Source organism: Aulonocara sp. 'chitande type north' Nkhata Bay, linkage group LG18 (assembly GCF_057382095.1).
Source record: "Aulonocara sp. 'chitande type north' Nkhata Bay isolate Kocher_YH1m ecotype deep benthic linkage group LG18, A_spYH_male_GT1.1, whole genome shotgun sequence".
NCBI classification, from domain to species: domain Eukaryota; kingdom Metazoa; phylum Chordata; class Actinopteri; order Cichliformes; family Cichlidae; genus Aulonocara; species Aulonocara sp. 'chitande type north' Nkhata Bay.
In genome coordinates, this window is record NC_141361.1 from 23286286 (window position 1) to 23306505 (window position 20220).

The 20220-nt window shown below is 43.9% G+C and overlaps 2 protein-coding genes across 2 annotated transcripts in view; both read right to left on the bottom strand.

Moving 5' to 3' along the window:
* Positions 1-2184: 2184 nt before the first annotated feature.
* On the bottom strand, positions 2185-6006 carry LOC147308569 (uncharacterized). Its single transcript, XM_086271103.1, has one exon. The coding sequence runs from the start codon at positions 4442-4444 to the stop codon at positions 2237-2239; it is 2208 nt and encodes a 735-aa protein (XP_086127229.1). The 5' UTR covers positions 4445-6006; the 3' UTR covers positions 2185-2236.
* A 3422-nt stretch (positions 6007-9428) lies between these two features.
* The window catches only part of LOC147308570 (protein unc-13 homolog A-like), a 33162-nt gene continuing 22370 nt past the window's right edge, over positions 9429-20220 (bottom strand). The window contains exons 29-42 of the mRNA XM_086272383.1: positions 20075-20171; positions 18938-19081; positions 18780-18857; positions 18279-18356; positions 18107-18195; positions 17600-17743; positions 17004-17127; positions 16347-16403; positions 16168-16248; positions 15652-15799; positions 15131-15187; positions 14351-14437; positions 12871-13027; positions 9429-12782 (exon numbers count right to left, since the gene is read on the bottom strand). Coding sequence (XP_086128509.1) covers positions 12494-12782; positions 12871-13027; positions 14351-14437; positions 15131-15187; positions 15652-15799; positions 16168-16248; positions 16347-16403; positions 17004-17127; positions 17600-17743; positions 18107-18195; positions 18279-18356; positions 18780-18857; positions 18938-19081; positions 20075-20171 — 1630 coding nt within the window. The 3' untranslated portion in view covers positions 9429-12493. The remainder of the gene's footprint in view (positions 12783-12870; positions 13028-14350; positions 14438-15130; positions 15188-15651; positions 15800-16167; positions 16249-16346; positions 16404-17003; positions 17128-17599; positions 17744-18106; positions 18196-18278; positions 18357-18779; positions 18858-18937; positions 19082-20074; positions 20172-20220) is intronic.

Here is a 20220-nt window from a genome sequence, read left to right on the forward strand (position 1 = left end):
CCACACTGTGTGATGTCAAAATTTTTAGTGGGTGGTTCATCACTATGTGTGCTGTTTTCTGAATGATTTTTGCAAGTCCAGAAACGTGTTGTGTGCACGGTGGGTGGCGTTTTTCAGTGTTGTCAAGCATTACGCTTACATATGTCAACACTTTTCTCTCTCCCCCTTTTTTCTGGAACAGGATACCATTGATATGGGTTCCAGTTCCAGAAACATCAAGATGAAAAGGCAAAGCATAATCTGGCACAGCAAGGTCAGAGGCGACAGAAAGCTGTTGTTTTAACTTTATAAACGCCTGTTCTGTTTCTGTAGTCCATGAGAGGCGAGCAGAGAGGTTTCTCATGCCTTGTTCATTTACCAAAACGCGCAAAGGGGAAGTAAGGCCAACATAGTCTGGGACATAGGTCCTGCTGTAACCAGTCAGGCCCAAAAATGACAACATGTCTTTTACAGTTAGAGGTTTTGGATGGTGCAAAATGGAGTTCCTGTGTTCTGGGGACAAGGAAATACCGGACTGTGAGACCATGCGGCCTAGAAAAGAAACCTGTTTTCTTGCAATCTGTAGTTTGTTTTTGCTCACTTTAAAACCTGTGTTGGCCAGGTGTTGAAGTACCACTCTGGTGGCCTCCAAACAGATGTCAGCCGTGGGGGCAGACAGCAAAAGGTCATCCACATATTGTATTAACATACAGTCAGATGGTAGTGGGCTGGTTTGTAAAAGTTCTTTCAAACACTGATTAAACAGTCCTGGGGATAGGGCAAATCCCTGTGGTAAGCGAGTGTAACGCCATTGTCGGCCTCTAAATGTAAATGAGAAAATGTCACGCAGTGACTCACGAAGTGGGAGGCAGAAAAAGGCATTAGCCAAGTCAATGCAGGTGAACCAGGCATGAGATGGTGGGAGGTTGGTCAAGGCAACATAAGGATTAGGCACAGGCAAAGTAGGAGTGCCAAGTAAGGCATTAATCCTTCTCAAATCATGTGCCATTCTGAACTTCCCCGTGCCTTTTTTCTCAATGGGTAGGATGGGCGTGTTCCAGTTAGAGCAGGAGGGCTCCAAGACACCGGCAGTGACCAAACCAGAAATTGTTTCTGCAATCCCAGCCTCAGCCTCCGGTTTGTGTGGGTACTGAGGCTGCCACAAAGGGGTAGCAGATGACAGTTGAAAAGAGACTGGCTCCACATCAACTAAACCTACATCTGTGGGTCCAAGGGACCACAAACAATCTGGAAGAGAGTCGAGTAAAGGCGCAGCATCACAGTGGTCTGTGTGTTCTCTGCCATGTGACCCGCTGACCACTCCATGTTGCAGTGTTGAGGAATTAAAGCAATCATTTAAAATTTGGTATGTCTTGGTAGATGGAGAAAACAGAACCTGTGGGAGTTTTGTAGGTGTCCAGTCAGTGGCCGCAAGGGAACGTTTAACCATTCCACCCAGCTCCTTAGCCTGGTGTCCAGGATGTAAGGCCAGTGACACATGGGGAGCTGCCTCATCAGACATCATGTACCACTGTAATTGATCTGTTGTTAAAGTAACCGCTGCTGCCACTCCCTCCGGTGCCGCAAAAATGCACGACATGTTCAAAGACCAAGCCCGCCCCTCACACTGCTCTTGGAACATGTGCTGGTACCAGGTGGTGTCATGCCTGTCATAAAACAGTGTAACATGAGGTGGGTCAGGGGGAGGGACATAAGGATGTAGGAGTGAGAGCCACGGCCGCCATTGCTGAAAAGCAGTCCAAACTCCTGGTTCAGCAGGTGTTTCAACTTCCAATAATGCCCAGTAGATGTCAGCAGAGTCCGCCAAACAGGAGGAGGGTTGTAGCAGAAACTGACCACCTCCCTCTGGCCCATCAGAGCAGGGAATTACAACGCCAGTAGGGAGAGTCACAGTTAGGCCTTGTGAAGAGCAGAGTATTGTGGCTCCTAATTTAATCAACAAGTCTCTTCCCAGTAAATTCACAGGCGCCTGTTTTGAACAAACATAGCTGTGTAACAAAGTCTGATCTCCAACCGTTGTGGGGAGGGGCACGGTGTAAGGCAGAGTTTTAGGTTCCCCAGATATGCCCACCACTGTAATCACTCTGTCAGTAAGTCTTTCACGAGCAACCTCCTTAATGGTGGAGTACGTAGCTCCAGTGTCCACTAAAAAGCTGCTTCTTCTTCTATCTACAGTTATGGACAGCATAGGGTCTGCCGTTGTCCCTTCACCGTCCTGGGCAGTCTGTGGGGTGTCCTATAGCTGGGGACCACCCTCGTAGTACTCCCACCCCATCACAGGCATCTGTGGGGCCGGGGGCACTTCAACTAAAGCACCACGAGGTCCACCTCTGTGGCCAGGATGCTGATAGGGCCCACCACGGGCTCCCCTGCCTCTTCCAGCAGCCGGGTTCAAAGGGCACGCTTTAGCCCAGTGTCCAGGTTGTCCACACCGGAAACAAACATACATCTGGCCTCCCCTACCACCTCCCATCTGACCCCTTCCCCTGAAACCACCTCTGTTTCCTCCAAATGGGGAACCTCTCTGCCCATAAGGGGCCGGGGAGTGATAAGCACCATACTGGGGGGGCTGTGGATCAGTTGGCCATGGGTTCGGATACAAATCAGGGGCAACTGGACCAGGAGGGGGAGCCGCAGCGGCCACAAGCTGCTTTTTAGGCTTGTCACCTTTTCCACCCAGGTCGTTTTTAGCTTTCTGCAGCTGAACCTTCAACAGTTGCAACTGTAAATCTTCGACGCTCTCCGCTTTATCATCAGACTTAATCTGCACTTTGTTAAGATTAAAAATCAAATGTTTCTTCCAGATTGCAAAGTCACAGTCCTGCAAATCAGGATTATCCTCCATTTTCTGGCTTACTGACTCCGGAATGCCCCTCAGCACCGCCCTTCTAAACCACATGCTCTGTGAACAAGTCCTACTGGGGTGATGACCTGTATGGTTCACCCAGTCTTCAACAGCCTGATTTAGATAATGGGTGGGATTTTGCTTTCCCTCCCATTTAAATTTCTGTAAGGTGCCTTGATTTTTGGGTGGGAATTGTTTGCGCAGGGCCGGTCCAATAAACCTCAAGGCCTGCATTAGTGGCACCTCGTTCTCATGCGTGGTAGTACCCGCATTTTGTTCCAGGTCCGCTGCCTGAGATCGGGATGTGCACCTAGTTATAATAGCTCTAAAATCTCCCAGTGCGAGGTCCTGTCCAGCTGTGTATTTATCCAAACCAGCCAACCAGGCATTCCCTCCCTCCATTATGTCAGGGAGTTTGTCCACTAGGGCCTGGACATCTCCGAATGAATAAGGTTGATACACTGGTCTACGTTGCGCTTTAGTCTGGACCAGGGGAAACATGCCTGGAGGCTGAGGCACAGGGCCCTTAGATCTAGTCTGATATCCTAAACTGTGAGGGGTAGAGGGGGGTGTATTGTTAAGGTCACTGAGTTCATCATCAGTATCCTCAGTTTCTTCCCCGCCTGGTGGGGTAGCAGTGTCAGCAAAAGCGTGGGCTAAACTCATCTGTGTTTCCGGATCCTGACGGCCCACCAAAGACATGGTAACTGTGACATTTGGTGAAGTGCCAGGCTCAGTTTTTGCAGTAGTGGTCAGATCTCCTTTAACAGCGACAGGAGTGCTGGCAAAGGGGTTGGACCGAGAAACAGGGGCTGACGCAACACGATTATTCACCTGGACCGCTGACCTATGTTCGTTTAAGCAGCTGCGTAATGCTGCTTCTAGATCAGTTAATTGTTGTTCAGTGGGTTCCTGTCTGTTCATTCGAACCGCAAATGGTGCGCTCGCAAATGGGTCAGTTAGGCCCTCAGATCCGGTTCCAAAACAATGGGACATAGAAGAGGGGGCTCTACTCCTAGCTGAGGATGTCGCCGACAGAGAGGAGCTTCCTGGGCAAAAATGCTTGGTATCTATGGGAGTTGGAGCTACGGGCGGTTCTTCTCCAATAGTCATTATTCCACCAGAGATATTAAGTACCGGATATATGCCTGCTGAGGGAGGAGTTGAGGCAGAATAGGGAGGTGGCTGAGACCTATTTTTCTTCATGTGTGGTTTTGCAGTTTCCCATAAACACACCCAGTGATTAAATTTAGCTTTGCGGCCTGCGTGCTTATCTGCTTCCTTTCTGTGTCTCACCCCGCTTATCACACCTGCACCTGCTGCTGCTGAGTTGGCTTCTTCCTCTTTCTCTTTTGCCTGCATAGCCTTATTCTGCCAAATTATTCCCCAGTTACCACTACTCCCCTCGTCCTTTCCCTTTTCTTTCATTAACCTTTCAGCTGTTTTCCTCAATGACTCTTTCTGCTTTTTTGCTTCTTTAGGCTGGTGTGTGGAGTTGATGACTGTCTCAACACATGTTAATTGTTCTCCCAATGTGCTAAGAATAACACCGGGACCCCAACCATCATCATTAGTTTGTCGATCTAATTCTCCATCCATTTTACTGTCAATGGAGGAGTGTTCTTTTATTGATTTTAAAGGAGAATTTGGGCCAGCTGGGTTTCTGCCTCTGTTAGGCACTAACAGCTGGGGCGCTGCTTTAAAGGTGAGTCAGCACTGAAATATCCCTTCAGGTGTTACCAAGCTTCTACCAAACCGGAGTCTGGCGGGTAACCTTGCCTAGAGCTTCCTGATAGGGGTGCTAGTTGGTTGTCACCTTGTTCACACGTCTCATTCACACTTCATACATTACCTGCAGTCACTCATTACCCTCCTTATGTATGTAATAAATGTGTAAAAAAAAAAAATTCTATGTGTGGTGTATTATTTTAACCAAAAGAGGAACCTAGTTCCTTTAATTGTGTAATCTGTGAACAACGGAGAACCAAACTGTCCTGCCCAGTGTTCCACAGCAAGCATTCAGCGTGTATTTATGTGTGTCCAATATCAAACAGAACATCAAAACATTTAAAACACTAAAATCATCGGGGTTTTAAGAAGAGATCCGTTTTCTCCTATTGATCAAAGGGACCCCTCCTTTGGACTCCAACCAGTACTTCTCCTTTTTAAGTTTTAGAGGATCTTTTCTAATAAAGTCCTCTGGGCCTTCCTAACCCTTCTGTAGTTTAGAGAATATTACTAAAAAATATTCTCAAGGCCTTTAACCTTTTAATTTGTTTAGAAAGGCGTTACTAATAAACCCTTTCAAGGTCCCAGACCTGCACTGAGGTATTTATCCGACACCGGAGAGCAACCCGTCGGCTGCAACCGTGGTCAGACCTCAGTTCACTCTTATCTTTATTCACTTATTCACTTATTTCTTATTCACTTATCTCTTATTCACTTGTCTGATTCTCAACAAGCCTTAAGTAAGCCAGACAATTTTGGTTATGAATTACTAGGAGTTTGGACACTAAGTATTTTTATAGTGTTCAATATAGCAGAAATAAAAGGTCTGCTTACCTTGTTTTTGTGTGCACACAGCTTTTGTCCAAACTCCGTTCACTCAGACCACTGCCGATGTCCTCCCATCCGGTCCAGTTGACCTGGAGCGGATCCTGTTCGTGACGCCAATTGAAGGATATAAAAAAAACAACAACAGCAATAGAATAATATTAAACACAAAGTGAACCCGTCTTCCTTCATTAAATAGGTTCTTTTAGATGTTAAGGAGGAATTGACTTAACCAGGCTGGCGGAGAATGAAGACAACTGGACACCTGCTGCAGATGGGGAATCAGTGAACTTTTATTGAGACAGAGACAACCTCTCAACACAGCTCACATCAAGAGATTCCTAATATTTGCTGTGAGGATGGGTAGATATTCTCTAAAACTTACAGGAGGGGGTTGTGAGAAAAGTGCTGCATTAGCAGAAAAAACAACTCCATAAAAGGAAATCGGCCTTGGGTGTTCTAGTCTCTTCGCTTGCAGATATCTTACACCTGCAGGATGAGGCGATCGCTTCTTATCGCTCTCAAGGCCAAAGTCGTGAGCACATTTTTATTACACAGTTGCACAGTAACTTTAAAGCTGAACAATATTTAAAGCTGAATAATGTTTGATCAGATTATATTTTCTTCACTACACAAGCCAGCAAGTACCAACGACCGGATTTGGTGTGTGGTAATAACAGGTAAATGAACTTTTTTTTAAATTATTTGAATATATATATGAGTGCCTGTGTATAAATATACAAACAATACACACATGCTTTCAATTGTGTAATTTAAGTGATCTAGTAGCTCTGCTTTGGAAGTTCAGTTCATGCTAGAAATGTGTTTTGGAGTTTGTACGTGTTTTGTCTCTAGGGGCCACCGCATATATTTATATATAAACATATATAAATAAAACCACTTGTTTTTACGTTAGTAATTCCTTTTGTGCATAATTTTATATTATTGTTAATAATAAATTAATTAAAGCAACAAAACAACCTGAAGAGCCGGTTCGGAGCCGAAAGAGCCGGCTCTTTTTAGTGAGTCGAACCGAAAGAGCCGGATCTCTAAAAAGAGCCGGAAATCCCATCACTAGTCACTGCATTAAAAACAGGCGTGATTCCGTCATGGACGTCAATGCACCTTGGGGGGCAAGGGGGTGGGTACAGGAACACTTCCATCCACCAGAAACGCTGCTGTTTTCTCTGAGCCAAAAATAACCAGAGAAAAAGTGAGAAACTGCTCTGTGGTCAGATCATTCAAAGTTCCTGCAGGATAAAGAGGAGAGAGACCATCCACTTGGTTTACAAGTCTGCATCTATGATGGTAATAAGGTGCATCGGTGCCTGTGGAGTTGCACATTTGGAAAGGCTGAACGGTGTATATATAAGTAATAGAAGAGCATATGCTTCGTCCAGATGATGTCTTTCCGGCTCTTGAATCTTTCACTGAGACGATGCTAACATGCGTGCTTCACAGCAGAAGCGTTCACATGATGAACTGACCCGCACCAGCCCAGACTGTTCACCAACATTTGGCACATGAAATGAAAAATAAGACAAAGAAGACTCGGGACTTGTTTTTTAATGCTCCTCTCACCCGAATTCCATCAAAACCATTTTTACTTCTGTCAGTCACAACTGAAGAGTGATGATCACTCACTTTCCTGAATACTGTCCAGCACTGCATCAGTGTTTTCAATCAAATTACCTTTTTCAAATATGTATGAAGGAGCAAATAGAAAAATACACTGTCAGAGATTTACTTGCAAAAAACAGAAGTACATACTTTCCGTCTTGTGTCACAACTGCTCATCCAAGGATGCCCTGCTGCTCTGAGATTTGGTGAATGTGGAGGACATCTGTGTGCAGTCTGTGCAAAATGTAGCTGCAGTTACTTGTTTTTAGCTTACAGGAGTGGCCACCACTGTGGTCTTTTGCTGCCATAATCTGCTTTCAGAAATGCTCTTCTGCATACCTTGGTTATTTGAGTCACTGCTGCCGTCATATCAGCTCAGAGTAGTCTGACCATTCTCCTCTGACATCATCAAGGTATTTTCACCCAGAGAACCAGAGAATTTTGTCATTTCAGACCATTCCCTGTAAACCCTGGAGATGGCTGTGTGGGAAAATCCCAGGAGATCAGCAGTTTGTGAAATACTCAGACCAACAACCATGCAGCTTTCACTCACCTTTCTTCCTGATGCTCAGTTTGAACTTCAGCGTGCACATCTGCATGCCTCAATGCTTTGAATTACTGACCTGTGACTGTTTGAGTGGATAGTTGCATTAAAGAGCAGTTGAACAGGCGTACATAATAGAGTGGCCTCTGAATGTATGTAGGCTGACATGTGATATAAATGCTGTTTCAGGACCAAAAAGCGTGCACTTCACCGAAAGGGAAACCCATGCATTTAAATCTGAAGCCTGAACATGCGCAGACTCTTCAAATGGTTTTGTTTTGAACTGATCACATAAGTGTTTATTTGATGCTTTGCAAGACACAGGCTGATAACAGCTGTGCGGGGTTGTTGTGGTGGAGGTAAACAGAAGAGAGGGCACGGTTTTGAGTGCCGGCTTTCATTTTTCAGAAGATGTTTGTTTTTAAAGGTGCGGTTTTAATTCCCTTCAGTTTGTGTTTAGATTTCTGAGACGCTGTTTCTGGAAATCTGTTTAAACATTTGGCAAAATTGTAACAGGAAGTGTTGAGGCTGTTTAACAAAAAGGCAGCCTTGGACATTAAATATCTGAATTATAGACTCAGAAAACCAATAACAGCAGTATGGCATCAAGTCACATGAACACTTTTATATTTAACAGAAGGTTAAATTGCAAATATCCTAATGTATGACAACTAAACCTTCCAGATTCTCAGATATGGAAACTTGTCTCACACTGGGGTCAATGGACTGTTAAAGCACACATTTTATAGAGCAAATATCTTATTATTTGATATCATCCCTGTTAAATATAACATAAATGAAAATACTCATCTGTTACAACCCTTGTTAACTTTGGGATAAAACACCACAGTTATTTCTTCCTGACCACTTATTTGGTTTAGGGCTGACAGATGATCAGTGGAAACAGGAAGCACCTTATGTTTTTGTTTTGATTTTTAATAAATTTGCAATTATTTCAAGCTAGCGCTTTGTTTTTGTTTTGTTTTTAAATTTGTCATTGTGGAGTATTATGTGCAGAATTTTGAGGTGAAAATAAACCTAATCCATACTGGAATAAAGCTGCAATGCAACGAAATGTGGAACAAATGAAGTGCTGTGAATACCTCTCTGCTGAATCACACTTGTTATTAATCTCTCTCTCTTCCACAGCATGTCTTTATCCTGTCTTCCTTCTCTCACCCCAACCGGTCGCAGCAGATGGCCCCGCCCCTCCCTGAGCCTTGTTCTGCCGGAGGTTTCTTCCTGGGAGAAAAGGGAGTTTTTCCTTCCCACTGTTGCTGAAGTGTTTGCTCATAGGGGGTCATATGATTGTTGGGTTTTTTCCTCTATATGCATTATTGTAGGGTCTACCTTACAATATAAAGCGCCTTGAGGCAACTGTTGTTGTGATTTGGCGCTGTATAAATAAAATAAAATTGAATTGAATTTTCTGGTTGGCCAACTTAAATCACCAGTCACTCTAAACATGCATGTCCTTGGACTGTGGGAGGAAGAGGAGTAGCCGTGCAGACACAAGAAGAACATGCAAACTCTTGGACCTTGTCGCTATGAGGTGACAGTGCTAACAACTGTGCTGCCCACAATATACTAATCTCTGGGCTTAGAGTACAACATGTATAAAGCCTAAGACTGAAATGATCACCTGTCTTTCCTCACTCTTCACAGCGGAGAGGCAGCTGAAACTTGATCCCCTCTTTTGCTCCATATAGAGGTCAGAGGTCACACACAGAACAGAGAAGCCAGTTGATGTGTTCAAAGACTCACACTAGAAACTTGGATTAGGTCTCACTTGCATCCCAAAGTAAGAATAAAAATGACTGTTTCTGCTTCGACTCAGAGGCAGTGATGCGATTCTCAGAGAGACGGTTGGGTTGTGACACAAATGTCCTTTTAATAGGAAGCAGATCACAATCAGGCTGCATTCCAGTTCCACTTCATCCTCATTAAAGAACAATCGATAATGATAAGAAACAAATTAGAAACATCCTCGGTAGAAAATAATTCTCTCATGCGAGTTCTGTGTTCACTACATTCGTATTGGTTACAGATGACGTATTCACAAGCCTTTTGGAAACAACAGATAACACAGATGAGCTGTCGTTACATAGCTTTGAAAGTAAAAACAGGGAAGGAGGAGAAAAAACCCCCAAAACAAAACAGCAAGTAACATCAAAGAGACACGTGCTGGCACAATAAAGTTTCCCATCATGCAACTGGAGTTGATTCTATTCACAGGGCGCCATTGTTGGTCTCCGCGGAGGTGTGTCAGCGTGCATGCATGCATGTGTGTCATCTTACATGTGCCCTTTTGTGCTTGAGCAGAGGTCTGTGTGTGTGTGTGTGTGTCATCAGTGCATATGTGTGGTGGTGTCTGTATACGTGTACACACATACAGACGTGAACCAGGCAGCCAATGAGCCTCGAGCCGGGTCATCACTTATTTATTGTTGCTTTTTTTTTCAGCTACAACCTGACATGTCAAGTTTTTGTCTTGAGCTCTGGGGTTACCAACGGCAACCCCCCAAAAAAGTTTAACTGTGTTTAAAGGAGCACTCCGCTGATTTGTGTGCAGGTAAAAACAAACAAAAGAGAGGGGAAAAAGGTAGTGCTTGGAGATGTTGTCCATATATTCTTCTTCCTCGGGGACTGCATTACCCACGATCCAGTCTGGGTTAGTTATTTGTTTTTCAGTTATCTCCCCCCTCTGCAGAGCTTTAAGCCACAAGCAGACAGGACTAAGCAGGACTGACTCTCCCACCCCTCCCTCTTTTTAAATAAGCAAACGCTCAAATCCTGTGCAACAGTAAAAATCAGTGGAGTTCCCCTTTTAATGTTGGGCAACAACAGCAAAATCAAGCACGATCAAGTGCAATTTAATGGCCTAAATCAGAGGCATGATTTGGTCTCCCCAAGAAAGACGTGCTTTTAGGGTTGAACTATCCCGACGATCGGAGAAAGAAGGCTCTGCTGAGAGTGAATAACATTCAGACGATTAGTTTTTGGTAGCTTTTGAACAGTTAAGCGAAGACAACATGTGACAGGGCCAGCAGTGACGCCCGGGTTAAAACAGAAACCTACCCGGCGTCACTGACATCACTCAGTTTTACACAGAGACTACAAGACGAGCCGGATGGCGACCGCGAACGCTTGCTCACCTTTTCACATGACTAAAAGTGACACTTGTACACCATAAATGCTTGGCGGTGACTCTGATGGCTTCATTCTTTGAATAAAAAAAAAAGAAAAAAGAAAAACATGAGCTCTGCTTCGTGCAAATTTGGTCCTACTGAAGGCAAAGCAGTAATTCAAAAGCAAAACACGTTCCTTCTTTCTTATCCAAAACGTGTGAGAAAGAGATTACACACTTCCAACAGGAATGGGAACTTTATGAGTCCACAAATAAAATATTTCAGTGAGTTACAAAAACCACGTGATCATAACTTTCCCATTCCTTTCATGCAGAGTGTGCAGTTGGTGCTTCTGTTAGTTATTGACAGCGCATACGTTTTGGGTGTGTAGGTACAATGTATTGCTCACAATCTCACAGCCCATTTTGCAGGTGTGACTATCAGCCCACACAGGCACACACACACACACACACACACACACACACACACACACACACTCTCACAAACACACACCCCTTCACGCATACATTAACAAAAAGCGTATTCACCAGCTTTGTTGGTGAAACAAACCACTATTGCCTTGAACAGATGTGTTCAGATGCGTGTGCAGGCGATCGGGAGGAAAGTGTTCCACCGAGCGGTTGTTCGGCACCACGTGTCCTTTTTATTTGTTTCGAGTTCCTCCACGGTGACACTTCAAGGTTTAAATGGCAGAACAAGCAGGCGGGCAACAGAAGCACGGACAGCATGAGTTAGTGCATGAAGTGACATCCCAGTCCACCCATCCTGTAGCCCTTTTTTTTTTAAATTAATGTGCACTCTTCAGGGGGGAGGGGAAGGTAAGACGTCGGGGCATTGCTCCGTTTTGTCGTGACGTGAAGCAACAAGAAACATTTTAAAAACTGCACATTGTGTGTGGCCGCGGCTTTTGCCCCTAACGGCACGTCACACGTCACGGCACGTCATGGATCCACTGGTGGTGTGTCTTCATGTCACATTTTATAAAAACCTTACTGTACCGGGGTTAAATGCACCATGCTCACACAGACAACATATCGGAGGCCCCCATCTTTAACACGGGAGTGGGAACGGTATAATCACAGTGTTCCTGGGGGTCAACATGCAGGAGATTACATTACAGGACTAGCAGTGATGTTGACCTTGGATGTCAGATGATCCAGGGTCAGTGTTGTGTTTTTTGTTTGTTTGTTTGTCTGTTTTTGAGGGGAAGGAGGGCTGATCTTAGATCTGTGTCTGAACTCCAAATTACACAATATGTTACATCGTGGGAAGCCTACAAAGAGCAAAACAACGAGGGTCGGGGAGACGGACTGGAAGAACGACACACAGTCAGGCAGGCAAGCAGACGGACGGACAGGCTGACGGAGCATAGCTATGGCGAGGAGCAAAGTGCAAAGTGGTCATTCTCAACCTATTCACATGGACTTGTTGTGGATGCAGTGAGCGTTATCTCACATCTAAATGCGCGGCGTATAAAAGGCGTAGTGTGGCAGGAACGAGTGAGTGAGGGATGGGGATGTGAGGCTTCAGTGGAGAGTTTTTGGGGGAAATGACTAATGAGATTCATATAAACATATTCCTGCTTGTTTGCATTGATAACATTGCGATGTAAATGTTGCATAATGTAAGCGAGATATGTACAACTGAGCATTTTTATGTGTGTGCTTGTGTATTGCACGTGGTTGTCTAACTATGCAGGTGTGAGTAGTATGTGTGCGTAACACTTTGCCGGTCAGGTACGTCTCTGTGCACACGTGCTCTCTCGCTCTCCTCTCCCTCCCCTCAGCTGCGGCCCTCTTCGGCCGAACGCTGGTCTGACTTGAGTTTGACGAATTCTTTCGCCACGTCGTCGTTGTTGCGCTGAGAGAGGATGCGCAACACCGTCAGGCCCGTCTCGTCCATGTGGACGCGTCTGCCCAGCGGCATCCAGCAGGTGACGCTGCCCTTGTTGGCTATGTCCTTCACCTGCAGCACAGCCATGCCCACGGTGCGGTCCTCCCTGGCGAAGCAGTAGTCCTTCACGCACACTTGCAGCTCGTAGCTCTCCGGCCCGACCTCAGTGCCCAGTGAGCTGGAATGAGACAGAAAACACACGATAAAGGTCAGCTTGTCTCTTCTGGATCAGCTGGTGCTGCAAATCAGACTGAGTGGACACTCACTACTGGAAGCTCTCATTGAACTTTGGCGACCAGCTGTTGTTCTTGGACTTGGTGGCAAATTTCCTCTTCTTGTCACTCAGGTGAGGGCCGATGATGTAGACTTCGACGAAAGGCCTGAAGCCCTGTGCTTTCCATTTCAGGTCATTAGCAGCGATCACTGGACACAGAAAGCCAGGGTAGGTAACATGAGTAATAAATCCATAACAAACTTTCAGCATGATTAAATTGGTCTGAGAGGAATTTAAGGCTCCTGTGGGTCTGCTTTCAGACTTTATAAAATACAGAAGACCAGATCAGCAGTGGAAAATACAACCAAAGAGTCCAGTGACTTTAGTCCTTTCTAAGGACCTCTCCTCGTGCACCTCTGGACTGCTTATAGAGCAGCCATTATTCTCATATTGCTATTATACAAATTCTGTTTACACTCTGTTTGCTGTGGACCTCAGTGAGAGGAAACATCAGCTTCTGTGTCAATGATCATCACAGTGATGAGAGCCGATTCTCTGGCTAGGACCCTGGGACCAAACAGCAGACTTCAAAGTCCACTCTGTCTAAATCTGAAGGCGACACGTCAGGAGCATGCTTGTTTTTTTTTTTTGCTTTGTTTGTTTGTTTTTTAACTCATCGGCTTTTGCACTGAGAATTCGTCCCATAGGGTCAGACTGTTGACTGTAATGTGCATTCTGTGGAAGTGGTGAGAGCATGAGAGGCGAGACTGAGTAGAATAAAATCACATTTGGCTTTTGCTTTGTTTTGTATACAGCAGTGCATTTTACGCTGTGGGCCACATACAGGCCACTTTGATGGTAAATGGGCCGGTTCCCCTTTGTGTTAGTGTAAACAAGTTTAACCACACAGCCCTGAGACATCTTGATTTAAGAAAAAGAAGTACAGTTTCAAGAGTTCTATGTGTTTCTTTTTTCTACATGACACAGAAATGTTGCTGTAATGAATGAAAGCATGCATCTATCAGCATGACTCTTCAGGCTAAATTTGTAAAAAACAGATGTGTAAAACTGCCCAATTAAGCAGAAAGATTTGCCCTTTATTTTCAAACACTTACTGTCTGTAGCAGGTAGTAAAAAAAACCAGGTACTTTTAAGCCATTTAATTGTTTATCTATTACTTATTTACTTTACTTGATCAGTACCCAAATCTGTACAAATTGTGAAAATACAGTTAAAAGTTCCAAATGTATGGCCTCCATATTTTCCAAAGCTATCCAGTGAGTCACACTGGAGTCTTTGCCTGGCCGATTCTGGCCCCTAGACCTTATGTTTGACACCCTTCTTTGAGCAGCTTCCACCTGAAAGAGCAGGGTTTGAATTCTGCCATGATGCAGATGGCTGTACTAGTCTGGTGGGAGGGGCTGTTTGTTTTTCGGCCTTCTTCACATTTCTGCCGACTGAACAGCTTTAAGTGAAAAAATAAAAGAAGGTGACAGAAGACACAACCGCAAAAGCTGCTCTGTTATTTTTACCTTTCACACTGATCTTGTGTTCTCCATTAGGCTGGGGTAAAATGTCCACATTCATGACCCCCTCACCGACTGCATCCACTCCAGACGCTGCAAAGACACGCTCTGTTAGTGGATGACAGGCAACTGTGCCCCTACTTTATCTTTCCATGGCTGTGAACTTGTGTTTTCTGCAGACCCTGATGTAGCACAGTTGAGATGTATGACTTCAAGAATTGTAATGTATCAGCAGACTGTGAACTATATTTAAACATGCAGATGTTACACACAAACGTGCGCATGCAGGCAGGAGTTCTCTGAGATAATCTGGTGGCCGGGTAAAGCGGCTTTTGTGCGAGCTGTAATGCAAAGAAAATGGCAAACTCTAATGCAGTGAGAAATCTTAATTTGTTAAAGAGACTACAAACTCTGAACTGAAAAGAAAAAAGTAGATTAATATGAAAGGAAACTAAAACAGACTGGACAAACACTGCTTTTAGTTAACTACCACTGCTGTCTTAAATATCATGTTTCTGTGTCTCATGCAGCAGGCAGGGTATGCATACTGTTATGTAGCAGGCTACATCTTTCATAACTGGGCATGTACTTTAATCAATTAAAGAGCAAAAAAAAAGAAGAGGGAGCAGAGTGAGATCTGAGCTGTGCCCAAAGCGAACACTGCTCGCAGTCAGGTTATCTTGGGTTCCTGACAGTTTGATCACAAATGTATCTGAGCAGAAGCTTGAGTGCTGCAGGTTTGCCCTGGGGGACATGCAGACGTTACATAACACTGCAGACTTGTACCTTTTTCTGGTGGTGTGTCTTCGTTCGCTGTGTACCTGATCCCTTTTCCTCCATGGACTGAGGGGAAATGAAAGGAAGTTAGTATTAAAAGAACAAGCTCACACTAGTACATCTGCACATGAATATCATTTTCCAACCCAACAGTTTATAGAAGTGGTTCTGGCTGATGTGTCTGACACCTAAAGGATTAGGTATCCCTCAGCAAGGTGTCCAGAAACATGTCTCTGACCTACAAACCATCTTCAGGCTTTTAAACTTATATACTTTGTATCTAAAACAAGCAAAGGCAAAGAGTATTTTGCAGTTTTCCTACCATAACTCACTCAACCAGTGAATTAAGCATTTTCTGTACTGTAAGCAAGTCATTCTTTTTAATCCCATAATCCTGTTTAATTCCATAAACCACAGTAACAAAGAATAAGCAGCTGAGCGCTTTGAGAACATCTGAAAGCTTATTTGTGTGAAATTGTTTGAAGCTACCTTGTGACCGTGTGTGTGTGTGACTCAGATTGAAGTCGTACCCTGAGCGTTCTGCGAGAGGACAAACTTCCTGATGAGTTTATCTGTGGCCTGCGTGTACAGAGACAGGGCGTAGCGCAGAGACTGCAGATCCGGACTCTTTTCCAGAAACGTTTTCTTCAGGCCCACACCGCCGGCGTGGAAGTATTGCTGTGTAACAGATGTGACATGACACGCTTATTGAGGATAACCGAATGGCAGATAGACGGCAGACACAGCGAGCTCTAAGCAGAGCGTGTAATGTGAGCGAGTGCGACTAAACTGCCTTGTAGCGTGCATCAGGGCTGTCAGTATGCAAGCAATGAAGAAGTAATTTAAAGATCTCTAAATGTGCGCCAAACCTGGCAGATGCAACAGTGATTAAGAGTCACATTTAAGGTGGGTTGATTAAGAATGGAGAATACTTCTTTTTTCTATTGATTTAAAGAGAAGTCTCATGTATGATCACAGTGTCCATAGTAAGTAGGGAGATTCTATAATATGTGCTGCCTAAAAAACATGTGATCACCTCCTCATACCTTAATGGTGTCCAGCGCTAGCTCTATTACTGCACACTGCTTAGGAGTCAGAGCCTTGGCCTCCTCTCGGCCCATGTGTTCCTGCAGGACAGGGAGAGAGGAGTCATTCTGTACTGCTGACATTCAATAAACGCAATTTTTTAGACATGTTCTTGTTCCACTCATCTATTTTTAATCACCTTCAGCTTTGAAAGCTGTCCCAACTCCTTTGCAGCATTGAAGATCATCTGAGTTCCCTGTCGAGGAGAGACACAAAGACCAGGTGGCGCAGAGTGAGTGGATAAAAGAAACAAGTGGAGTTTTCTGAGATGTGCCAGTGAGGAAGATTTGCAAGGTGACAGGTGAGCAAACTCCAAGTTTTATGCTGGTTTATGCACTTTAGTAACGTTGATTTGAGTGAAAATTACCTTCTAAACAAACAAAGCAAAAAGGTTACGTCTTTGGAAAGTTCTCAACAGCAAGGAGGATTATAGTTTAAGTGCTTAAGTGTGCAGTCAGCAGTACTGCAGGGACTCATTGTCACGTAACGCTGCCTCTGGTGCACTGTGCTGCCATCTGAACTGAGTTTTTGAACTGATGCACTGTATCCACATAGAAAAAAGTGACAAAGGCTATGAAGAGTGAAGTTAAGATCCCTGTTTAAAAAAGAAGAGTGTTTCTTCATGCTTAAAAAGGCTGCACATATACTTACAATCACCTATGAAAGGATGAACAAGAAAAATGGCAGGATAGATGTGTTAATGTACAAATCCAGGGTAACGCAGCAAACCAAAACACTAAAGAGGAAAAGGGTGAAAATATCCGGGGGGCGGCTGTCTTGTTTTTTAAACACGTACCGTCTGGTCAGTAAGGGTCGGAAGCACGATTGTTTTTTCCATCGTGTTCATCACCAGCTTCCACAGCTCCTTTAGCACTCTCTTCAGGACCGTTTTCTCACAGATCTTAGCAAACAGTGATAAGCTAAAACACAAAGAACACAGAATCTCTTAACACACACTATAACAGCTTAAAACATGATTTCAGTCATGGGTGTAATTTTTTTTATTCATTTTGATCATCAGATACAGCCACAGGGAAAAAATAGACATGACCCTTGTTTGAGGCTTTTGGCTAGGGCTTTTCAAAATAAAAGTATCTATTTGGTTTTTTTGTTAGCGGTGGCATTGTTGGACTGGGAGCAAAACTTTATTTGGTTTCATGGCAATCCTTTTTTTTCTATAAAATGCTTATTGTGCAAAATATTGGAATTTTTCATAGCAAAAGCAGCAACTGAAAATGTGGCCATTTAAAAAAAAAAAAAAAATCAATAAAAAGCATTTTTTTCCCGTTTTTCTAGGTAAGGTCAAGAAATCTCAACATTTGATCCCAACTCTTGAGACAAATTTAAGTTGTTTTTTTAAACTTTATTGATGGTCCATGGAGAGACACTTACTTGCTGTCCAGGAAGTCCATGATGGGTTGCAGGACATTGTCAGCTTCCTGCACTACACTGCCGTTTGCTGGGACAGTCTGACCTTTGACCTGGGCTAGGATGTCCCCCATTTGCCTCACGTTATCCTCGATCTGCGGCTGGAAACTATATCATCGTGTGGAAATATTCAAATGAAATGGACTCAAAAAATTATTCTTTGCCCCCACGAACATGATAGAATAATTTTGAATAAAATCTAACTGAAAAAAAGAAAATCAAAAGATTATTTATTCAGATTATTAATCATTAAGGAAAATATACTTGGTATAAACCGAGTGTATACCAGCCAAGTACAGTTGATTTGACTATTTTCCATAAAATTTAACATTTTGTACTTATGTAACAAGATTACATGAAAGATTTAAATGTAATTGAATTACTTAAAATCAGCTTTTTTGGGCCACAAATATTTTTCTAAGTGTGTGTTAAAGCTACTGTGGTTTCAGGGTGACAAACAGACGCACACACCTGACAGCAAAGATGCGGCTGAGGTCATCCATGACGCTATTCAGTTTGTTCTGCAGCTCCTTCAGGAAGTCGCTGGCCTCCACATTGAGCTGGAAGAAGACAGATGTGTTGAGTGCAACAGCCGGGTCACATGAGAACAACCAAAATGAAAACAGCCCGTTTGGAAACTCACATCTTTGCCTCCCATGGCCTCAAACATCTTCTCCAGCTGAACTCTGAGCTGCTGGATGTTATTGATTATGATACATGGCTGACGGGAGAAGGAGAAAAATCATTACACACACTTTTGTCTCTTTCACCCCCCTCTCTCCATCCCCATCCTCTGTCTGCTCCTGGCTTTTTATTGTGATCAATCAAGGTTAGGCCTCAACCTTTTTATTGCCTTGTCTGTGAAAGCACTCTTTTGATGCAGGGTAGCAGAAGCAAGAGTTTTCAGTAATTAGTGCACCTCTGGGGCCTCCTAGTCTCTCTGGGAGTGCAGCCCACGTTTCCCCAACCTTATATCACATTCAGCTAATTACACAGTTCTAATTCACTTTGAGAGCTGCAACCTGGGCACAGCTATTACACTGAGGAACAGTTTATTATGTTCAAATTAATCAACTTGACCATTTACACCAATCAGTGTAGAACATAAAATGCAGTTCGAGCTCCACAGTTTTTCCACGCTTACCACTTTCTCTTTCTTGACATGATTTGGAAAGTCCTTTGCTATGATGTCAGCATAAGACAGCAGGACATTGCCAATCGTCTAAAAAATAAAATAGTAATAGTTAGACATATATGACAGCGGGGAAACACTCTGTGAGAGATTTAGTCGGTGAAAGTCACCTTGGCAAATCTCTTCATGTAGTTTCCAACGATCTGAGGGTCAGGACACTCCAGTTTACGGATGATTTCAAAGCTCTGATTGAGCTGAGAGAACACGTCCACCACTGAGCAGGAGAACAGAGCGTGCTCTGACGTTACCTGGAACTGTTGATCAACAAGAAAGAGCAGGAGAAGTATTAGAAGCAAGCGGTACATCACATTGACCTGAGCACTGACATTAACACAGACAGGGCTCGAATCCCCTGATGGCCACCAACGGGAGAAATTCACATCTGGAACAATGGAGCTGACCCTGAGGTCAGCTTCCTGTGACAGCATTTTAAAAAAGTTCTTCTAAAATCTTTTGGATCAGGGTGATCAAGGCGATCAGAGGGCCATGATGGGAAACAAGTCCCTCATTAACAGCCCGGCCATTAGCCAAGAAGTGAATAATGTTATGGTAAGCGCCGGAGCCTGGGGATCGTTTTTTTTGCTGACACAGGAAAGCAGAAGCCGCCTCTGGTGACAGTAATTGGACCCAAAAGATCCCCGACATATGAGCTGGGAGACTCTTCAGCTGCTTTGTATCGACTTTTTGGTGTGAGCCAGACTGAGAGTGTGAGATGCTTCATGGTACTTGTGTGTGTGTGTGTGTGTGTGTGTGTGTGTGTGTGTGTGTGTGCACTAACTGGTGCAGTGAGGCATTTTTTCACTTTGGTATTGAGTCAGTATCGAGCCATTATTGACTCCCTTGAGGCATTCAACCCTTTCGTCTTAGTTTGGGATGCACTGAGTCGGAGAGATGATGAGAAATTCCAGAATTTGCATGAAAATTGCATGAATACATTTTTCGGGGGAATTTGCCTTCAGGTGATGGGCCTCATTTAAGTTTTCACTTCAGCTGCTGTCTCAACAGAATGTGATTGTTCAACATTTTCCTCCATAATTTTGTAGTTCCAAAAAAGTTTAACTATTCCTTAAAATGCGAAATAAGGCAAGCATAAAACTGCATCTCATAATGTTTGACATTGTGGGTGTAATCTTATGAAGTTTTATGCATATGTCAGTATTTAAAACAGATACATATGAGGATTTAACTACAGCAACACCTGAAAATCTGATAATACATAACCTAAGATCATGTCTGAAAACAGTTACCCCATCTTTTTTGTCCCTCTCGAGGGCCCCGTGGAGAAAATCTCTGGACACTTCCTCATTCTCGTCCAACCACATGATGACAAATGGCTCAAACCAGCTGCACAACACAGAATGACAAAGGGCAACATAAATCTTTATGCCACGGT

What these genes read in the sequence shown, in the direction of transcription:
- LOC147308569 (XM_086271103.1), bottom strand. Translation starts at nt 4,444, where the DNA reads ATGGATGGAGAATTAGATCGACAAACTAATGATGATGGTTGGGGTCCC.